We start from the raw sequence: 21,847 nt of genomic DNA on the forward strand, positions 1-21,847 counted from the left end.
TTCAGCTCCTCTAATAACAAATGCCCTGAGACATCCCACCATTGTATCTGACTGCAGAACATTCACATTTTATCTAAGGACAGAGCCAAAAAGGAAAGTTTCTGGCTTATGTTATAGGCTCCACTCGGTGGTCAAGGATAAAAGGCTTAGGCCTCAGTTTATGTACCTGGTTGAATATCCCTGGATACTGGAATAATAGTCCAGGGTCCCTTTATGCCTGGCCCTTGCATAGGCATGCAGGGGGAAAGAAAGGGTGAAAAGAGCTTTCCCCTTCCTTTTATCTTACACAGACCAAATACCATCAGTGTGCTGCGGTGGGCAATTGACTTCAATTGCTTCCCTGGTGTGTCCTGGAGGCATATAACCCCAACAGGGAGGAGCCATGTCCATGCAGGTGCACAGAAAGTGTACTCTCGGGGCAGGCCACAAGATCCTAAAGGACTGTACAGCCTGCAAAATCCCTGCACACTGGTAGGGCTTTTTACAGGGATTGTGTCTCCCTGAAACACAAGCTCACCCAATCCTCCCTGTGGGGTGGGGTGGCATTGACTCTGATGGTCAGGGTCAGCTCTTTGGAGCTGTAGAGTTTTATCTATCAAATCCCCACTTACTATATGCATAACATTTATTCACAACCATGCAAAGTGCATGGTATCCAGAAAACAGAACCTGTGGATGCCCAATGTTTTCAGCTGAATTACCACACACACAAAAAACCAAAAAACAAAAAAGAAAGTGTCAAAGTTTATGTTTCTACCTGAAGAGCCCTTCAGAGGGACAGAGAGGAAATGGTCTCCAGTTTCCTTGCCATGCCTGTGTTCCTCTGTACATGTGCTGCACAGCCACTTATTGCAGTTAGTACACAGAGTGTGAGCTGGTCTCTTCTCTTTACATGTGGAACAGCTCTGGGGGGGAAAAAAGTGCAATTACATACAAGTATAATTAAATGTAGAACTCCTCCAATAAGCTTGTAGGAACCACTAAATTTAAGACACTGATTCAAAACCCTGGAAGCTTAGTTACTCCACCAACTGTGAGCACTGGTCCTGATTCTTTTCTCTCTTACACTAGTGTTCAATCGACTTCAATAGCATTTCTATTGATTTACAAGAGAGAGGAGAACAAGATCATCACGTGAAGTGTTTAAATCAAGGCTGCATGTCTTTCTAATACGCTCTTGCTGAAGAAGTAGTTACAGGCTGGATACCAGAATTACCGGACAAAATTCTATGGCCTGTGCTATGCCGAAAGACAGACTAGATCATCATAATGGTTCTGGTCTTCTGGTCCTAAAAACCTATGAACTAATGAACTAAGAATTGCCTGATTTCAGTGCAAGAAGTGAGTGGGGATAGTTGCTTCTCAATAAAACGGTACTTGCAGGGAGCAAGAGGTCACTTGCATGCCCTTTATATTTATATGTTACAGATAATGATGAGTCAAACACAAGAAAACAAATCAGGACACAGGAATTACATAAGTCCCTTTATGCACATGACAGAACATTGTCCAGTCTATGAAAAAAAAGGTTAACCACGCCTAACCAAATGTAATGAATCCACAGGATCGGTGCTATAGCCCCACTTTGGAACAGTCTCTAGGGGGATCCCCTTCCGTGTGCCAGGCCCCTAGCAATCTCACTCTTCCTCCAGGGTAAGTCATGATGGCTTCACCACCTCCTTTGACTGGACCTCTGGGCCTCCAGCACTCTTGCTTCACTTTGTGAGTCCAACTGAGACAGACTCCTAATGGAGAACTGTACACTCTTCAGAGATTAATGCACCTCATCCAGCATTGTCACCTCACACAGCATTGTCAAAGCCATAAGTTTTCTTGGTCAACTAGGAGACAGCATAGAAAGTCCTTGGGTTAGCACAGAGAACTGAAAGTTAAAGCATAGTGTGCTCTGGTTATCCCAGAGCCCAGCCAAGCTGTAGTAAACCACTTGGTTCAAGCTCTGTCTCTCTGTCTGACTTCCTTCATCAGACCCTAGGTGAGTGCGAGGAGACACGGGTGAGGAAGGAGGACTGCCAATCACATTTGCTCTATCTAGGGGTGAGAGAAGCCCCAGAGAAGAATAAAGAAGCTGGGAGTCCTCTGATGCTAACACAGACACCTGGTCAAAGCGTGGTCATGGCCATGGTGGCTTCTCTTAACCAAGAGAGCCTGAAGCCCCACCAGGTGAGGATAGAGCTGAGAGAGGACTGTCATGGGATGAAGGCAATAGGTTACCCCAAAAGGGGGAATGGGGTCTTTGCATACACACAGCCCTGGGGTTGAGACACAACTCCAGAGGGGGCCTGCCAGTGTGTGGAAGCACCTTGTATCCCTGTGTCACCAGACCCTGGAAAACCTGAGCTTCAGAGATATGGCTGGGTTTAGACCAAATGATCAAGGGATCACTTCCTACTTCACCCTAAGGAGGAGGACACCCCAGGCCACAGCCAAGATGGCTGACCCATGGAGATATGTGGCTGTATTGCCCTCCTCACTTCCTGAAAGACAAGGGGGACAAGATAGTGGCAGGACCCCATCCCAGTTTCAAACCCAAAGGTATTAGGATGGCAAAACAGTGTGGGGTTGCATGAAAACTCTTCATATGCACCTGCTAGTGTCATTTAACAGACCAGAGTTAAGGAAGGATGTGAAACTGTTCTGAACTGTGTATTGGAATCTTTAAGTTTGATTGAATAGCAACTGTGCTGTAAGAATCTTGGAAGTGCCTAGTAGGACAGATGCCAAAAAGATGGGAAAGACACTGTGGCATCTATGAATATAATTTGTGGCTCTGAACTTCCTCAGGACACTGGTTAAAGTGACCTTGCTCAGTTTGGTCTCAAAGGGGGAATAGATGTGACGAAGTGGGAATATTTTGTAAAATATTTATGAGTCCTGTTTGTGCCTCAGTTTCCCCTATGTACTGCATTGTTACCCAGGGAGTGGAAGGGGACTTTGCTTTCTGGGCAGGTGGACAAAGGTGTGGATGTTGCCTAGCTATCTGGGCCTTAATCTCTATATAGGTGGAGCCTCTGGGAAGACAATGGCAAATCCAATCACCAGGACATTGACACTTAGCAATGAGATATGGATCTCCCCGCCTCTCCTTAGGGAAGCTGAACAACAATCCCCAGCTCAAGATCAAAGGACTGGAGATGTAGGAGGTAGGGGATAGGAATTAGCTGCTGGAAGGAGTGAAGGCTCCCACCCAGAGTCTGACTAAGGAAATCAGATGGAGAGAGAGTCAGAGTTTGAACCAAGGGGTTTGCTACAGCTTGGCTTAACCAGAATGGACTATGCTTTAACCTTCAGTTCTCTGTGTCAGCCAAAGGACTTCCTATGCTGTGTTACAGTTAACAAATAAACTCTACTGTTTTGGCAATGCTGTGTGAGTATTGCTGCAAATGCCTGGTATGGTGCATTAATTCCTGAAGAGCATACTACTCTCCATCAGGAGTCTCTCTTTATTGGACTCGCTGAATGAAGCTTACTGTGTGAAGCAGGAGTACTGAAGGCCCACAGGTCTAGTCTAAGGAGGCGGTGAAGCCTCATGGCTTATCCTAGAGGAAGAGTGAGACCACCAGGGGTCTGGCACACTGAAAAGGTTCCTCCTAGAGACTGTTCCAAAGCTGGGGCCATAGCACTGATCCTGTGGATCCATGACACAAAGCAAAAAGGCAAATATTTTAACCTGAGCCATGATTTTCCCCCAAAATCACATTGTTATCAGGAGATATTTTGCCCTATCCTGCTTCAGTAGATATTACCCTCTGTACATCATTTATTGACATGTGCCCATTAACTCTTATTTATTATGTGTGAATAAAATTTACAATCTATGGGTCGGAGTCTGATCTCATTTATCTAGTGTAATTCTGGAGCAATTTCAATGGTATTACTGCAGATTTATAATTGGTTTACTGAAACTCAGAACCTAGCCCTTGGCAATAGGACCATTTAAGTGTCTCTGTATTGTACATAGATGTACTCATGGAAAAATATAGTAAAATCTGTAGTTTTACTGAATGGTCACATAACGTTGAAATCAGAGCATCAACACACCCACATGCTAGTAGTGATGAATTCAGCTTCTATTCCCTGAGGAAAATTGGATAGTAGCTAGCTCAATTTATATAATATACATGTTGTTGAACTGGTAACATCAGACAGACGTAGAAATATGAGAAGGATATGGGCTTTAAATCAGTACAGTTGATGCTTAATTAAACTGCCTGGAAAATTATCTCCTTTGTGATGTATCATGCCATCTAGAACAGCCATTAAGGATTGTTATTTGCTGTGAAGCAACACCTCAATATGGCAGGAGAGGTGGGTGCTTTGATTCCTGCATTATCTATCGACTGTGAAATCTGAACACTGAGTTATTTTAAGGAAGTCATGCTGCTGCTATTAAAATGATACACTATACACACAGAGACATCCCAAAAGACCTAGTCAGAAAGCTGTTTGCACTAATAGCTAATTGTTTATCAGTTTAGTCTGGCCTCATCTAAACAACCAGCTTCACCATCATCAGGCTCAGCAATTTTGTCACAAGTTTCAAATAACCATAGTAATGCAAAATTCTTCCTGGATGCGTGAAGAGTGCCTAGCATGCTGTGGGTGACATGTGAATACTACTGCTACTAATAATAATAATTAGTAAAGTAACCTGATGCAGTGCTTTTCCTGTTGCCAGATGAGCTTGGAATTGATAAATGTGTCAGTTTAGTTAGAATTCATAACTAGTTTCAATGAAGAGCATAGAGTGCGCTTTCAACATTGAGGGCCTGATACAAAGCCCAGTGAAGTCAATGGAAAGCCTTCTATTGACTTCAATGGGTTTTGGAGCAGATACATATATAATAGGCATGAAGACCAGTCATAGTTTTTAATTTCCTGGGCTTTTTACTTTAAATTACAGCCTTAACATTAGGTGAACATTTTTTCTATTTAATTTCTGAGGGCCAAATTTAGTTTAAAGGCAGAATTTCATCCCACAGGTGAAATCCTGGCCCCACTGAAGTCAATGGGAGTTTTCAAGTCTTTATGGCTATGGAATGGATAATCAGTGACCTACCTAAAATCAATTGGTGATCTTTATCCCATTCCCAGTGTACAGATGTCCACATTACAAAAGTCATCATCTGATTTTCACCACTGATGGAAGGTATAGCAAGGAAGATGTAGGGACAAATGGGAAGGAAACTATCTACCAGTGCTAGAGGCAGACTCTCCCAGTCAAAGCTGAAGCACATTCAAAAGGGAAATGCTTTCTCTGAGAAAATATGTTGTATGCTTTGCCCTAGTTGAAATCAATACCTCCCTGTGCACACAACATTTCTTGGCCTTATTTTTCTTTTGTCCAGAACACAGAGAGCAGCAAGGTTTTTAGATAAATCAATTTGTACAGTGGAAAAGAACAGTCAGCAACAAAACTGAAGAAACATTATGGTTAAGATCATGTATATTGCATTGATAAGTCACTAGAATTACTCCAGATTTACACTGCTGGACTGAGATGCTCAAGCCAGTTAACAGATGTGGTCAAAATTTTCAGACTTAGCTGCCTAAAGTCAGGAACCTAAATCCATGTAGGTACCTAATTATGCCTGTATAGGCTCTTAATAATGGGGCCTGAATTTTAGAGGTGATGAGAATACACAGCTCCCAGTTAGGCCACTCATGTAATTAAGTGTCAACTTTAGACATCAAATTATGTCTTTCCAGCAGCCACACAAGTTGAGGGCCTTATGCTGCTCCCACTGAAGTCACTGGCTAAACATCCACTGACTTCAGTGACAGCAGGATTGGACCCTGGTTTTTTCCTATTTTTCCTTTTATAAAAGGCTTCATTGTTATAAGACCAGACTATCTATAAAAAAGGAACAATCTTAAAATGATGCTGGAAAGGTTCTTCATTTCCCCTAGGGGATTCCTGCACTCCTGTGGGAATTGTTTTCTTTTTGAATTGCTCTTTGGAGTCCTAGGGGCCTCAAGAAAAGAAAAAATCTTCTTACAGGAGAGCTGAGAAATATCCCAGTGCCTTTGAAGAGACTAAAAAATGTATTCATTTGATTTCCTTCAGACACTGGCTCTCTCTAGAAGGTAGATGAATTGAATCACGATAATTAAAAAACTCAGTGTAATAAGAACTTTCTAACTCTGCAGCAGCATCGTGTACATTTTGTGCTTACTATCTTTGAAGAGGATGTGTGAAGAGGATGCTTCCTAGTTTTCATAATAATACTTCGCATTTATATAGCACCTTTCATCTAAAGATCTCAGAGCACTTTACAAACATTATTTATTGAATTCACATAATACCCTTTGAGTTAGGTATATATTTCTAAAGAGGGGAAAATGAGGCACATGAAAGTTGAGTGATTCATAGAGCAATTCAAGGGCCTTGGTAGTCAACAGAAGGCTGAACATAGCTAAAGCACAGGGGCCCAAGATGGATTCTGCTTTTATGCTCCTTCCCCACTGGATCCTAGAGCAAGCCTCCAAAACAACTTAGAGCAACCTCAAGGTTTCTATAAGTTCTGCTGGTGATAACAACCACAAAGGACCTTTCCATTGGCAGGAGTTCGCTGGAGAGAAGCAGTGCTCTGGCAATACCCTTGATATATCCCCTAAACTGAGTAAAACCAGTAAAACCACTATGCCAGAGGAATCTTTAACTGGTTATTTAGGCTGGTTTTATATCTCCCTGGAACTAACAGAGAAGCACAGAGCAGATGGAATGGGGGCCAGGTTCTGGTCCAGGGACTTGAACCCAAGAGTTCTAGCTCTCAATCACTAGCTCTAACCATTGAGCAACACTTTGGATTCCAGTAGAAAAAGAGAGAATAAAATAATCAATAGTTTATAAACTAGTTTTGATCCATTTAGTGCTATTTTAACTCCTCATTCCAGTGCAATGTAATCATTTTCCAATGTCTTTCTTCCTCATTCAGGAAGGGTTAATATAGTGAGATAGAGAGAGCAGAAATAAACAACAACAATTTCATTTATAACTGCTTCCTCTGGTGCTACACAACCAGTTAAATACAATGACAAACAGCACAATTAAAATATTATAAGAGAAGACTATACATAACTAAACTGCAATCTACTATTTAAAATGGCATATGAGAAGCAACTTTTTCTCTAGGCATATTGTTTACATAAGGCCATAGTGAATGGTGAAATGTCTCCAACCTCTCTGTTATGTCCATTCCATCCTGTTGAAAGACAAAGGTCTGGTGGACTTCCCACAAGGCCGATGAAGAACTTTATTAATTATTATTAGACTGATAATGGGCCCTCATAAAATGATATCCCCATTGCTTAACAGGAGTAATCAATTTGAGACAACCATACAGCCCTTACCGTGTCCTGAGAAAGGAACAGAAGATACCGAGAAACACATAGTGAAAGGGATCCAGCATCTTTGCTGGATGCATTTATTACCTGTGAGTCACTTCTATAATGAGTGAAGCATAATTCAAGAGTGCAACCCTAGCTCATCACTGAGAAACCTAACTTTGGTGGTGAGAGTTGGGTTTATTTGAAGGACAATTCTACCCACTAGAAGCTGTTGCAACAAGCCAACATTTTTTTATGCTCCAGTCCTACAACGCTTCACTCTGGGTAGTGCTGTGGTGACTGGCAGAAGTGTTTTCATGCAAAACAACCGTTTAGGGAAATAGGTCCCTCTGAGAGCCAATCTAGGGGCTTAGCAGCAGTGATTTATATTGTCACATGGTCATGCCCACAGCCCAATCCTGCACCACTGAAGTCATTGTCAAAACTGCCATTGACTTTAGTGCCTTGCTCTTCAGACAGGGTGAGAAAAGTGCTTTAGAAGCAGTCTGTTCAGTCCCTGGGGATTACTGAAGAGCTGCAGTGAAATTGCAACACTCTGTAAAGGTACCCAAATGGCATAAACATTGGGACTGGTTATCGGTGTTCAAAAGACTGACACTGCAGCTTATTTAGCAGCCTCCACTTACCCTTGCCATAGCTGGATTTGCTGTGGGAAAGTCCTTGAGAAAGAAATTTTCAACTACATCCCTTGTGAAGCAAGTCTGTTTGCACACAGGGCAGGAGAGGATACCTGAGTGAAGAAATAGAACAGATATAAGAATCAGGAAATGAAATAAACCACACTGAAGTACTGACAGTTCTTTGATATCATACCAAAAGGCTTAGTAGTTCCAGGAAACTCAACTCTTCATCAACCAACAAATTACACTTGCCTAGTACAAAACACTAGTGTGACTCTGTGGCTCTACATTCTATTTCAGTATTTATGCGGCACTTATCACTGTGATATCTGAGCACCTCTGGATCCACACAAGCTCTCGAAGCTCTGATAAAACCTGTTAATCCACCAGTACTTTCTTACATTAGCTATTGTTCTTTTGGTACAGCCCCTCATTCCCCTCCCCTCTGGTGAAGCCTCAGCTAGAATACTGCGTCCAATTCTGGGCACCACACTTGAGGAAAGATGTGGTTAAATTAGAGGGAGCCCAAAGGAGAGCAACAAAAATGATAAAAGGTTGAGAAAATCTGACTTATGAGGAAGGGTTTAAAAAAACTGGACACATTTAGGCTTAAGAAAAGACGACTACAGGGGGACCTGACAACAGCCTTCAAATATCTTAAAGGCTGTTATAAAAAGGATGGTGATCAATTGTTCTCCATGTTCACTGAAAGTAGGACAAGAAGAAAAGAGTTTCATCTGCAGCAAGGGAGATTTAGGTTAAATATTAGGAAAAGCTTTCTAACTATAAGGGTAGTTAAGTTCTGGAATAAGCTTCCGAGGGAGGTTGTGGAATCCCCATCATGGGAGAATTTTAAGTACACATTGGACAAACACCTGCCCAAGATGGTCTAGGACTTGGTCCTGCCTCAACACAAGGGGCTGGACTTGATGACCTTTCAAGATCCCTTCCAGCATTACATTTTTAGGATTCTACAAAAAAGGCTTTTGGGTTTTCAATGTTGAAGGAATAGTCCCTCTGAAATCATTAGACAGAACAACTTATATGAGTAAAGGGCTGTAGGACAGAGCCCTTTCTTGCCTTAAAATTCAGATGGCTACTCTCTTGTCCTTTCCAGGGGAGAAAAGACACTAATATTTTCTATATAAAACAGTTCATAACACAGAATTCTGGTATTCTCATACTATTGACATATTAATGAGAGCTAAATCACCAGTACTATATTTTTCTAAACTATTTCCCTAAATAGACCAGGAATGTTAATGTGATTTTTTTTTTAATTCCATATTAGTTTGAAAAGAACAAAGGAACAAAAGCACATAAGGAAAACAGGAACACATTCCACTGAAGGTCAATGGGACTTGTGCATATAACTCCCTTAGATGCCTTGAAAATCCCATCCAAAGTTCTTTAGCCAACATTAAAACCAGAACCCTTGGAAGTCAGCCTGCAGAACCCCTTCTTATATTTGTTTAAGAGATATAAAATCAGAGATTAGATAGTACATTAAGCTCTCACTTCACTACTGAGATGCTCAAAAAGAAAGTCAGTCTTCAAATCTGAAAGGAGAAAACCGCTTTCCAATACTGAACAAGGGCTTGATCCAAAGCTCAATGAAGTCAGTAGGAGTCTTTCCATTGACTTCACTAGATTTTGGATGATGCTCCTAGTATTAGCTACTTTACAAACCATTTGATAAATATTCCTTATTTGGTCACTTTATCTACCACCTGCCTTGTCCTGATAAACTAACATTTTAGATAGCATATAGGTAGAACTTCGGATAGACAGTACACGCCTCATCTGGAAATCAGGCCTTTTCCAAGGTATCTCAGGTTGAGCGCCCAAAAAGTGAGATACGCAAAATGACCAGTCACTTTTGAAAATCTGGGTCTTGGTACTCCAAAGCAAAACATACCATACAGGTATAGAATGCATTTGGTGACATCAGGCTGTGTTGTCTTACACTGCAATTTAGCGTGGTTATTTACAGAGTAAAGACTCAATTCTACACTACTGAAGTCAATGTGAGTTTTGCCGAGAGAAAGGAAAATACAGTGACATAAGAGGACTAGGCAGCCCATGTAAGGCCCTCCCTCACTGTTCATGCCTCCTTCCCCCTGAGCATGATGCCACTATGAAATACATTCTGTTCTATCCCCTTGTCCCTTTAGACTGTGAGCTCTTCAGCCCAGGGATTCTGTTATCTTTTCAACACATCTTACCTATCATACAGTACCAAATGCAGCTACTGCACTATAGAAAACAATAAGGTAGTCTCAGAATGACTGGGTCTACCTTGAGCAGTGGTTCATTGTGCAACCACACATATTTTAAAATAGGCATAATATGCACTGCCTTGCAATAGTTTTACAGTGCAACAACTAATCAAGATCAAGACAAAGGAGGAAATAAGCTGCCCGCAGAAACAAAAACAGGTTGCAAGTTTCTGCCAGATATTTTCACTATCACAGAGCACTTAACATAACAAATACAGGAAGAGAGAAAGAAATTGCTCTGTTCTGCTCCCCATGATCTCTTAATAAGTCTCAGTGTCTAAGGAATGATCATTCAATTCCTTTCCTGATTAGTATACCAATGGGAATTTTAGTAATTACAAATGTTGGGAACCAACATTGCAGTTCATGTAGCTGTCCCAAGCTCTGAAAATGTACCACATCAGTAATAACCCTTGCTATTTCAATCATGGGCCTCTTGGAACAGGAGACTCACATTCTTGTATGGTGCTTTTTTGAAAGGGCAAACATCCACTTTTGATTAAGCTGAAACCACCAAAATCATGTACATGTACTAATCTTAGTCCTTAAATTTCAAGTGAGCATAGAATTTTGGCTCTATGCATCATCATCTCCTATCTCTTTTCAATCAATTTATGTTAACTGAGGGCAATGTTTTCCCGGACAAAATGAGGTAAACGTCTTTAAAGTAATGTTTTTAGATGGGTGCTCAGTTATGACTTCACACCAGAATGACATTATATATGCTGTCTTCCTTAACTAAAAACATTCTAGAAAGAGAATGCCTTGTAGAATAATGTAATATTAAGTTGTCTATTATTCTTGTAATTAACTAGATTTGCATCAGCGATTTTCTAAGATTTGAATGTTTTCCAGTTGCTTAGCGTTAATTGTCTTTGGGATCCCACTCCTACAGCATCTTGCCAGATGCTAATCACAGGCCTGATACTACAAGATGATGATCATCCTCAATTCCCAGGATTGGGTTTGTGTTATTTTCATAACAGCATTTTGCAGTTTCAGTAATTTGGCAAAGATGATGCAGATAAATCAAACCCACATTGTGTTATCAGGACTTGTAAATGTGCCATGGTGGATCATTCAGTGAGATCTGCGATTAAGTCAATTTTCTTTTTTATAAAACTTTTTAAAAAAAACCTTAAAATTCCATGCATTCTTGTCCAAAGAACAGAACTTGCCAAGAATTGTTCTCCCTATATATAAATAATATATGATTCCTTCACAGGCTCTGCTCTTGAAACAAAAGTATAACATTTGAAAAGTGTATAATTTAAAATTTTCTTAGCTCCCACGGAGGGCAAGACTATGCCCTTGTCCTTGGTGTCCTGGGTGTTTGCATGTGAGTAAGACCTCCCCATTGCCTGTGTGACTGAATAAGGCCTATTCCAATTACAGATGGTGAGGTGGGTGGTATGAGATACAGGCCTGTGTACATAGGTTGTGCTGGCTGGTTACAAGCCATCCCCGTAGAGAGGGGTTTGCATGCAACTGGCATCACTGTCTTCCACTTTTGAGTGTCACTGGGGGCTTGAAGCCTGATGGAAGCCAGACAGCGGCCATAAACCCAGAAGAAATGGGCACTGGAGGATGCCATGCCTGGGCGAATTATGCAGGGGCAAAGTTCTATAGAGAATGTTTGTGAAAGTATATATTCTATGTGAACTTTTATTTGCTACAACAGATGCTGTAGCAAACACAAATGCTGCACGTTACTCTGTACACATCTACACCAATGAATCATTTACTATTTCTGTTTACATATGACATATCCTAACGGATCAATAATTTTAAACAGAGGACTCTTCCTGCACCAAAACTTACCACACTGCCTAATGACTGGCATTCTCGGTATAAAAAGCTAAAGGAGGACCAACAGCTACTAGAAATGAAGTGTACCATCTCTTGATGTTTGTGGGTAGATCTGTATGAAAACCTTCCCATGGGAAGAAAGACCCCAAAAGTCAGTTATTTATCATTCTTTCAACAGAACTTTTACAAGCTCAATTATCCTCTTCACATGGTGAGGGCCAAGTTTTATCTGAATATAAATAGCCACTTTTTTTTTTTTAAAGATTGTGATTTATATAACTGCAATTCTACACATAACATCTCACAACATCCTATTTCCATAGCACTGTCCTTGTTTTGCTACTTTGGCTATTAGGTACATTATCTTAGTTCAGCGGTGCCCAACCTTATTACACAGAAGGGTCACATAAACCTAAGCACAATCTTGTGTGGGCCGAACAGACTCTACATACTTTAATAAGATTTAAAGTCTCCTGTAGTGATTTATATTTTAAGTTCAGCTTGTTTCGTATGTATTTAGATAGATTGTCTATTTACACACTTGTGTAAACTAAAATGATGTAAACATGAGAATGAATCAGCCGTTAGTATATTGTGTTGAAGCAGGCCGCAGGCCTTATGAAATGCTCTGGTGGGCCATGTACGGCACATGGGCCATAGGTGGAGCACCCCATCTTAGTTCATGTACTATCTATTTATCTATGGTAATTGTAGCTAATTGCCTTAGTACCTAGGCAGTATGTCAAAATGATACTGTCATATCAGTGACAGTGAAACCTTTCCATCCTTATGAGAACTAAAACATTTCTCTATGCTCCTTTTACATAAACCATTAACAATTCTGCTCTCTAGAGATATGTAAAAATATAACAGGTGCACAGGCATACCTAAGGCAATATGTGTGATGGATACAAAGCCATTACCACAGCCCTCGCAGGCCATTTTCATTGGTGCACACAGAGAATACCTGTGAATCACAGTGTGGGAGGTTCCTAGGCTCAGAGCTAGCTTTCAAGTCGTCATGTTAGGCCCTTATATTGCATCTGTCATACGTTTTATTAGCAACAGCAACATGAGTGAAGAAGCAAATAAACACTGATTAATAAGTTTGGAACAAAAGTGTACTTTGCAGGTAGTTTTTTAAAAGTCATATAGGGTCTGCTCTAATACTCTTCTAATCAATGAGAATCTTTCCATGAATTGGATCTGGCCCTTAGAGACTTTGAACCATTTCCTTACACACATCACACTGCATTGCAATCAGTGTAAATTCTAGGCTGTAAATTCATGCCTAAAATAGTTGGGCAAAGATGACAGCTTAGGGCTACAGAATGCTTCTCATAGTGACTCAGAAGAAAGTCAGTCATCAGAGCAGTTTCAGGAAATGGGAAAAGGCACAGAGTTCAATGATTCCCCAAAGTCATTCTTCTACTTTGATGTTGTAGCGGTGACCACCCTGGACTACACATGACACATACTGGAATTATTATTGGCTGGCTAGCAAAAGCAGTGCTTAAAGTATTTCCATGTCAAGGGCCATTTTATATAGATCTATCACATACTATAAAGTGGGTTAATACTGCAATCACATTTTTGCTACATTCCTGCATTTTGCACTTAACACAAATATTTTATAATAAAAACTATCTTTTCAGTTACACTTAATGGGGTGCTCGTGGCCTCAAGTAGGTTAACATTATCTGCCAGAGACCAAGGAAATGCAAAATATAATTTTTTTTTCTGTTACAGGAATTAGAATTGTTTTATTAATGTTTTAAAGAAATATTTCAGCATCTTTCACTCTTAAAAATAACATGGTCCTTGTGGCTGTCCAGGAGCCTAATTTATTTTGAAAAATGCAATCACATTAGTAAGTAATTAGGTTTTTTGATGCAGAGAAAGTTTTTACTAATTTAAATAACTGGATATCTAAAATTGAAGCAGTAGGCACTATAGGCCAAATTTTGCCCAGATTTTATACCCCATCCATTTGCACAGAATATAAATCAGGGCAGAACATGCCCCAGATACTAAACCTGATAGTAGGATCTTTATCACTGATGCATTCGAATGTGGATGAACTCTGATCATCCAAACGTCTTAGACTAGAGTATATCTGAAACATCTGGAAAAATTATAAAGGTCAAGTAACCATGACCTTCAAGCCTCAAACTCCCCTTAGCACTTCTGAGGTGCTTTTAACTCTCAAGTCCTCAGTGTGAACAATACCAAGAAAAGTCAGGAGCAGAAGGAATAACAACTAACAGAAATTATTCTGAAAATTCTAGATACATGGCAATATTGTACGGAGGACATTCTCCTACTTATACAGCTGCCATTATGTACTACAAATGGTAAACATCTCCCTAATAGATTATGGGCTATTCTTGAGATTCATGATTAAGTTCCTTTTCTTCATGATAGACATATCTGCATCTTGCTGAAAGAGGGAATGTTTGAATTCTGCAACCTCGTGTGACAAAACTATCCTCCAGTTACCCTGAGTTCAGTTAATCGGACTTAACTTGTGATACTTTTTGTGTGTATTAAAAAACCGTACACTGTGGAAATGCTCAACACTTTCCACATATGTATTCTACAAAAGCTTAACAGTATTCTTGACATTATAAATACATTCTAGAATGGCTATCCAAACTAATCATAATGAAATTAAGCAAGTTGGACAGGAGGAAAGTAAGCCTATATGTACTTTTGCAAACAGAGAGACAAGTAACAGCTGCACCAAGATTATAAATATAAACTGCATATGCTAAGCCTCCCTGCAAAGTTTATGCTTAAAATGTAGATGGCTGCTAAAATACTGTTTTGTTAAATAAAAAACAAAACAAAAACTCTTGTTTGCTTACCTGTCCTCTGGATAAGTAGTCACCTCAAGATGTACATAAATCAAAGTCACTTAACTCAGGAAACAGGTTGTTATTAAACAGATGTGTATACATAGTTCCCCCTAGCAACAGTCTTTACTGTACAATATCAGTTGATGATGAAAGAAAGTGACCAAATCTTTCTGCTTAGCCTCTGGAACTGATTCCCTTTTTCATGCAAGAAATCATTCACAAAGTAGCAGAGTAAGGCTAAGAGAGGACTTATTAGAAGGCGCACACCCAAGATTCACCTTATTTTCCTCCCATCTTCTTTCTTGCTCTCACCTGAAATACTTTTAGGCCTTTTTTAAGTTTTCTTGGCTGTATTTTTCCAGAAGTGTTGAAATACAGATCCCACAGTAAGACAATAACAGCATCCACTCTCTTTCCTGTTGGATCGCCTTTCAAAGCTCAGAGTAACTTTTAATAGGTGCTCGGAAGGAAATAGGAATTTTTCTGCTTCAGCTAAATGAGTCTCACAAAGCCATTCACCGCCAGGGTACCCGGTGCAAACTGCTCCTTACAAATCTTTCTAGACTTCATCTTTCAACATTACCTATAAACAACAAGGTTCATTTGTTTCAGGAACCCGTACTTTACAGACAGCTAATTTAAATATATCATTATTATGGCATCGTTGGTGAAGGAAAGCATTGCCCTAGAGACTCACTGTTTATACGCATGAAGAATGATGCAATCACTGTATGTAAAAGTAATCCAACATGGAATTATAGGATTCAAACAACAGAATCTGCATATCAAGAGATCAGGAGCCAAATTCAGCTCTAGTGCAATCTCCACATCTGAAGCTGGCCCCACTATTTCTATCAAAACTTTTAGAAACAGAAACTGCATCTTTTTCATGGGTAACAAGTTGCTGAGATCCACATGTTGTTTATATGTAATTTACTTTGGCAAGGAGGCAGGAATATTTGCATAAAAATCTGATCTTTTTCCTAGGGGTTCATTAGCTCCTCCTGTTTACTAATCAGTTGAAATAATTAATCTTCTATTTATGACATCACAATTCATTGCTGTGCAGTGGATTATGATGTCACAGAGAATAAGAATGTCAGGGAAGCCAACAAGGATCCTAAGATTGGAATTGAATCCAGTTTCTTCATGAGCTGCGGGATAAGCCATCAATAAGCCAATTCTGAAATACCAGATAAATGTAGAACTCATTGCTATTTCTCAATATATCTGACCTACCAGCAGGCACCACAAGACCAGTGAGGGCAACTGTGTTTTTGAAGTCATTCCCAGAAAAGTGTTCTTCATATGGTGTACATGGAGGAATAACAGCACGGCTGCAGCCTTGAAACTGTTCCATCATTCCTTCGTGATGTTCTACTTCATCGTGTACTTCTGAAGTAAAAGCACCATGGAAGCTACCATGAAGAAGGCACAATGTGTGCTCCCATTGAAATTCTAAAAACACCTCTCTTCAGGCTTAGAGGTATTCTCACTTTGTCAAATTGATGCTCGCTCCTTTTTCATGGATCACAAATCCTGCAAATTCATGTCAGCTATGTCACTCACCTCAGCAATAACAACCAAATTGCAGGTGCGCAGAACATTCACACCGATGAACCCGGAAAAGTAGAGTTAGTAGGCCCCAACACAGACACCTTAAATGGGTATCTAAATCCCATATATGGAGTTTTAAAAACAGCATTCAGACAAACAATACCAAACTCTAAATCCCATTCAAACACCCCCTTTGCCACAGGTAACACATAGACTTGGAGCATGCCCTGGAGGTCAACAACATGGACTCTGTCAGATCACATGGAGAGGGAATTCCAGAGAATGAAACCTCAGATACGCAAATCAAGCTACCCAGTGGATCTCAACAGCCAGGAAAAGGTACAAGAAAAGAGATGGTCTCCAAGTTACATAGGACCTAGAACATAATGAATTTTATGAATCGAAACCAACACTCTGAATTGGACCCAGAGATTAACTGGAAGCCAGTGTAGTCTCTTGACCCCAACAGCCATATGCTCCCTAAGAGAAATACCCATGAGTAAAGAGCTGACATTTCTGAGTGCCCTTCAAATTTTGGTCCAAATACAGTAAATTGTAGTAATCCAGAGGCATGGATAACTGGTGATGTCCACGTCTGAGAGCAGAGGTTGTAACCTCCTCACCAAGCGTAGAGACCTTGACTGATTTTAAACTATAGTTCCAGGGTTGGCTTCAAAGAAAATGACACCCTTGGCCAATTTGTGTTTTGGCACCCCTGTGTGTTGCCTCTGCAGGCTCCCCATTCCCCCATCATCTCGGACCCTGCTGTCTCCTGCCCCCTACCCCACTGCCCCAAGCTCCCTTTCATGGCCTCACAGCCCAAGCTCCTTGCGTCTTGACCATGGCACCCCGCCACTGACCACGGCACCCTAGGCAGTCTCCCATGTCACCCACCCGTAAGGTCGTACCTGTATAGGTCCACCATTTCTAACCTGAGCATCACAGGACTCAATTTACAGTTGTGTTTCAAAACCCTCCAGCTCCCACCTCAGGTCAGGCTTTAACACAAGAAAAGCTCAGATCAAGTATCTGCTTAATAAATCAATACAGGTAATGAATCTATGATAATTCTAAAAATTGACCATCACAAAGAAACAGGTAGCACACGTATCATACACATCACATTTCTACCTGCAGTCCAGACACTGCACTTCTTGCCTTACCCACTTTCCCCCAACAAATACGAAGATAATTATTCTCAGAGATCATTAGCTAATGCTCAGAGCTGCTGGCATGATTCTCATTTCCTTGGAGACCCAATTATGGCCTATAGGAAACAGTTTTAAAGAAAACTCCCCCTATTTTACAGCTTCATATTTATCTAACAAAACCCATCAGCTTTGCTTGCCTTTTGGGTCTGGCAGCTGAACAAGAGTGAGATGAGCCAAATTCCCCTAAATCGATTTAAATGGACCAAATTAGAAGCCTGCAAACATCAGAAATGCTTTTCTATGCTTCGTGATGAGGTTTTCTTCCCACCTTTTTTGGAACAATTCATACTTTGTGCCTGCTCAGAACTGCATTGTGGATATCTAATTAAAACAAATGAGTATTCTCTTTCAGAATTAACAGATGTAATACATTGCATCACTTGCACTATGTGATATTGCATCAAAACAAGATTCTTTGTTGCCCTTGTAATCTGGCTGCTAGAACACAGGCCAAAATGAAGTTAATAGCCCACATGCTGCTTAAAGAGCTGTACAGACACTGACATTTTAATACAATCCAGAAGAACACTTAGATCAACATGGAGCATTGCATGCTGGGACCTGTAGTCTCCACAAGCCACGTGTCCATATTCATAGTGAGCACAGAGTAAAAGGAGACAGAGTGATAAACTTGTTTCTTAAAGAACAAAACACTTCTCTCATTAAAGACAGCTCAGAATACATGAATGCTAATGTGATCATCAGTTAGGCACATTTTTGATGCCTCTGACCAATTAGCTGTATCATGTCACATGTAGGGATCATAGGGTAGGGCTACAATATGATATCTGCTCATCCAGTTAAAGACAATTGTATATTTTCAACTCCAGTCATAAGCCTCTAGGTTGCCTAAAGGACTGCTTTAGTCAGGTTGTTTGCAGTTCTTCAATACTTGACCTTTAGTTTGTATATTCTTGTAATTTTTTGAATCTGGGTTTTGGGTCATCTCTTGCAAAGGAAAATGAGTGTCCTTCAGCAGGTAGTTTTGACTTTTGCATTTCAATTTGGAGGCAAGCTCTACAATGATTTTGCCATGATTATTATTTTACAAGCCATGGAAGCCTATTGGTACCATGTACAATTTATTTACATGATTTCACAGAAAATAAAAGTTATCCCACAGGATCAATTCAAACAAAGATGTAATAATAAAAAAAATTAGAATTGAAATTTTCAATTTCTACAGGGCTTTCCATTCACTGATCTCAAAGTACTTTACAAAGGTGGGTAAGTAAATGGAAACTGCAAATGGAATGGAAACGGAAAGAAAAGCTTGCCTAAAGTCACAAAATAGAAATGTAATCAGGGTTTAAACTCAATCAGTACATTCTGGCATGGTTATAGCACTTTTTCATGCTGCCTTCTTATTCTCCAGAGTCAGCTTTCATACAAAAAAGTCTCTAGCTGTTATGGTTGCTAATCTAGTCTTGAAAACATGAGCTGAGTGTAACTGACACAAAGACATCTACCTGTGTTTGCAGAACCTGACAACATAACTCACCTCAAAGGGTGCTATCTCAGGTACTTAATGATAAAAAAGTTTACATTAAAATGGTTAACTATTTCACTTCTCAGCAAAGAATGTAAGACAGAAGAGGGAGGGTTATATGAGGAAGAGCTGCACAATATACTGGCACCACAAGGGCGCTTTTTCAAGGAAGAGAAGCTAAACACAAGGAACCCAGCAGAGCTCATGGATGCATTCAGATTCCAGTGTGGGGCAGCCAAGCCCAAGGAGACCAGACAGCATGCCTGAGCCTCTTTTAAACATCTGCACAATCTACTGAGAGTGGCTTTTTGTGTAGGTGGAGCTTATTTTGTAGGCAGAACGTGCTTTTTTATTGTGGTACTACCACCTGTTTTCCCCCCACACACTCCTCAGATCTATCCTTTGAATGTAACTCTTTTCTGAACACTAAACTCATTCATCCTATTGAGATACACAAGGGACCAATGTGGTCTACACTATTTAACATGTAGAAATATTGGAAAACAGACATTGAAATACAAAAAAAGTAAATGAGAGTCAAACTACTAACCCACAGTGATTTCCAAGGGCTCCTGTAGGCAATAAAATTTTCAATCACTGAAACTACAAAGATCATTTACGTTTACATCCTATTGTCGGAGCTGTCCTCAGTTCCGTCTCACTGACTTCAGTTCCAACTGTTTTTAAACCACAGCTCTCACAAATAAACTCTAAGGTGCTCCCAATTTCTCCAGAGAATTCAGGTTACCTCAGAAGTCTTGCTAACAGCTCTTCCTGAGCAAGAACACTGGGATGCAGCTTAACACGTACATTCTTCACAACTTCAACAGCCATTAAGTAATTTATCCAATGCACTTTAAGTCTATCTTTGCAGCAATTGTAGAGGCACCACAAAAACAATCGAAAATGGGACGAGATGGCTTAATCCTGCTATACCATGATTTGTACTATTGTACTGAAAGATGGGGATTAAAATACATCTCTATAGCTAAGGGCTTTGTTTATTTTAGATTGCCTTCATTTGGAAATTTATTAGATTTCCCCCCTCACTTTGATTTGATTGCACTTAGGGGGTTAGGGCTTGTTGTCATTACAGCAGTGTCTGAAAACAGTTGTGAAGAACTGAGTAAGCTGACATGGTGCTGAAGACAATTTTGTGGTCAAAGCTTACTAAAACAAATCATGTTCAGCATTATGTCACCTATCTTTGGTTCAATAAAATGCATCCTGGTCTATGCTGGTAATAAAGTCATGGTCGGCATCATATTGGCTAACTTGATTCTTCACAAATGTATTCAGGTATAACAACACTTTGTAATATAGACAAGCTCTTACCCACATTTTCAGTCACTGATTTAAGTGAGACACAGATGTGTTTTCTTTGCTGCTCATGTTGCTCACATATTAATTAGAGATTTGCACCTGGTGTCTTCCTTAAGTTTATTGGATTATCACTGTTGATGGGTTCTTTTCTCTGTCATTTCTCGTATCTTGTTCTTGCCCATAATTACTTCTGATCTATAACAAGCCAAGGTGGGAAGTAGAGCAATACTTTGTTTCAGGGGAGGTCTTGGTGCACTAGTGCTGCAGCTAAATAATTCCTGAGCCACTCCCCAGGGAACCTTGAAAAATGTATATTTTAAAAAATATAATTAATAATCATAATATCTAACTCCAATGTATTGAAGGATCACAAAGTGCTTTACAATAGTGAGAGTCATCACCTCCATTTTGTATTTGGGGAAACAAACACAGAGAGGTTGAGGCCAACATTTGCAAACTAGGATACATAAAAATAGAGACTAGTAAATCAATGGCTGAGTTTGAAAGAGAACCTAGTTCATCTGGAATTGATCATAAAAAGACACCGTAGAGCTTAGATATTACTGTGATCGGGTATGTAGAAATATGTAGAGGACAGGCAACGGTTCACTTTTTTTTATAATTTGTTTGAAATGATTATTCAGCTACCATTGTCGCATTCTCTTACTTTAGTCTTCGTACTTTTTATTACTCAGTTCCCTGCACATGAATAGAGTCCTGCTTCATCTGTGCTAAGTGACTTCCTTTTCCTCCTCCAATATTTCTTCCACTTAGCCTTTTAACAATGATCTGCTTCCTAGCACTAGCCACTCTCACATCTGATCCATATGTTTTTGTGTTATCTATCCAATTCAGATAGTCAGCTCCTCAGGGCAGGGACCTTGTCTTCCTAGAAGTTTCTAACACAACTGCTCTGGAACAGATACAAATAAATTGGATTTTTTCTTACAGTATTAATGATTTTTCACTAAAAAAGTTTCTAGTTTGACATATCTGTTTCTGATTGCATGTCCTGTTGTACACTTCAGAAACACCTGTGCATTTATTTTTAAAATAACTACTGAAAACTGTAACCACAATTTCATGCTCAGCAAAGAGCCAAATTCACAAAATCCTTCTCTTTGACACTAAAGTGCGCTAAGCTTGCTTAGTTCAGTAAAAATGGATGAAGTCAATATCATAATTACAGTATATAATGGAATCTGCTTATGATGAACTGAGATGCACTGATTAAACATGGAAGTGCAGAATTGCATCAGAATAGACACATTGCAATTCCAGTTATAGTGACCTCTAGTAGGAGTGAAGAACCCGATTCAGATATCAAAATCAA

General features: G+C 39.9%; 1 protein-coding gene across 1 annotated transcript in view; it reads right to left on the bottom strand.

Moving 5' to 3' along the window:
* TRIM66 (tripartite motif containing 66) overlaps positions 1-21,847 on the bottom strand; it is a 65,597-nt gene that overhangs the window by 43,099 nt on the left and 651 nt on the right. The window contains exons 2-3 of the mRNA XM_067540409.1: positions 7,995-8,098; positions 758-905 (exon numbers count right to left, since the gene is read on the bottom strand). Coding sequence (XP_067396510.1) covers positions 758-905; positions 7,995-8,098 — 252 coding nt within the window. The remainder of the gene's footprint in view (positions 1-757; positions 906-7,994; positions 8,099-21,847) is intronic.

The sequence above is a fragment of the Emydura macquarii genome, unplaced genomic scaffold, assembly GCF_026122565.2.
Source record: "Emydura macquarii macquarii isolate MOO-44397 ecotype Brisbane River unplaced genomic scaffold, CSIRO-AGI_Emac_v2 contig_587, whole genome shotgun sequence".
Lineage (NCBI taxonomy): Eukaryota > Metazoa > Chordata > Testudines > Chelidae > Emydura > Emydura macquarii.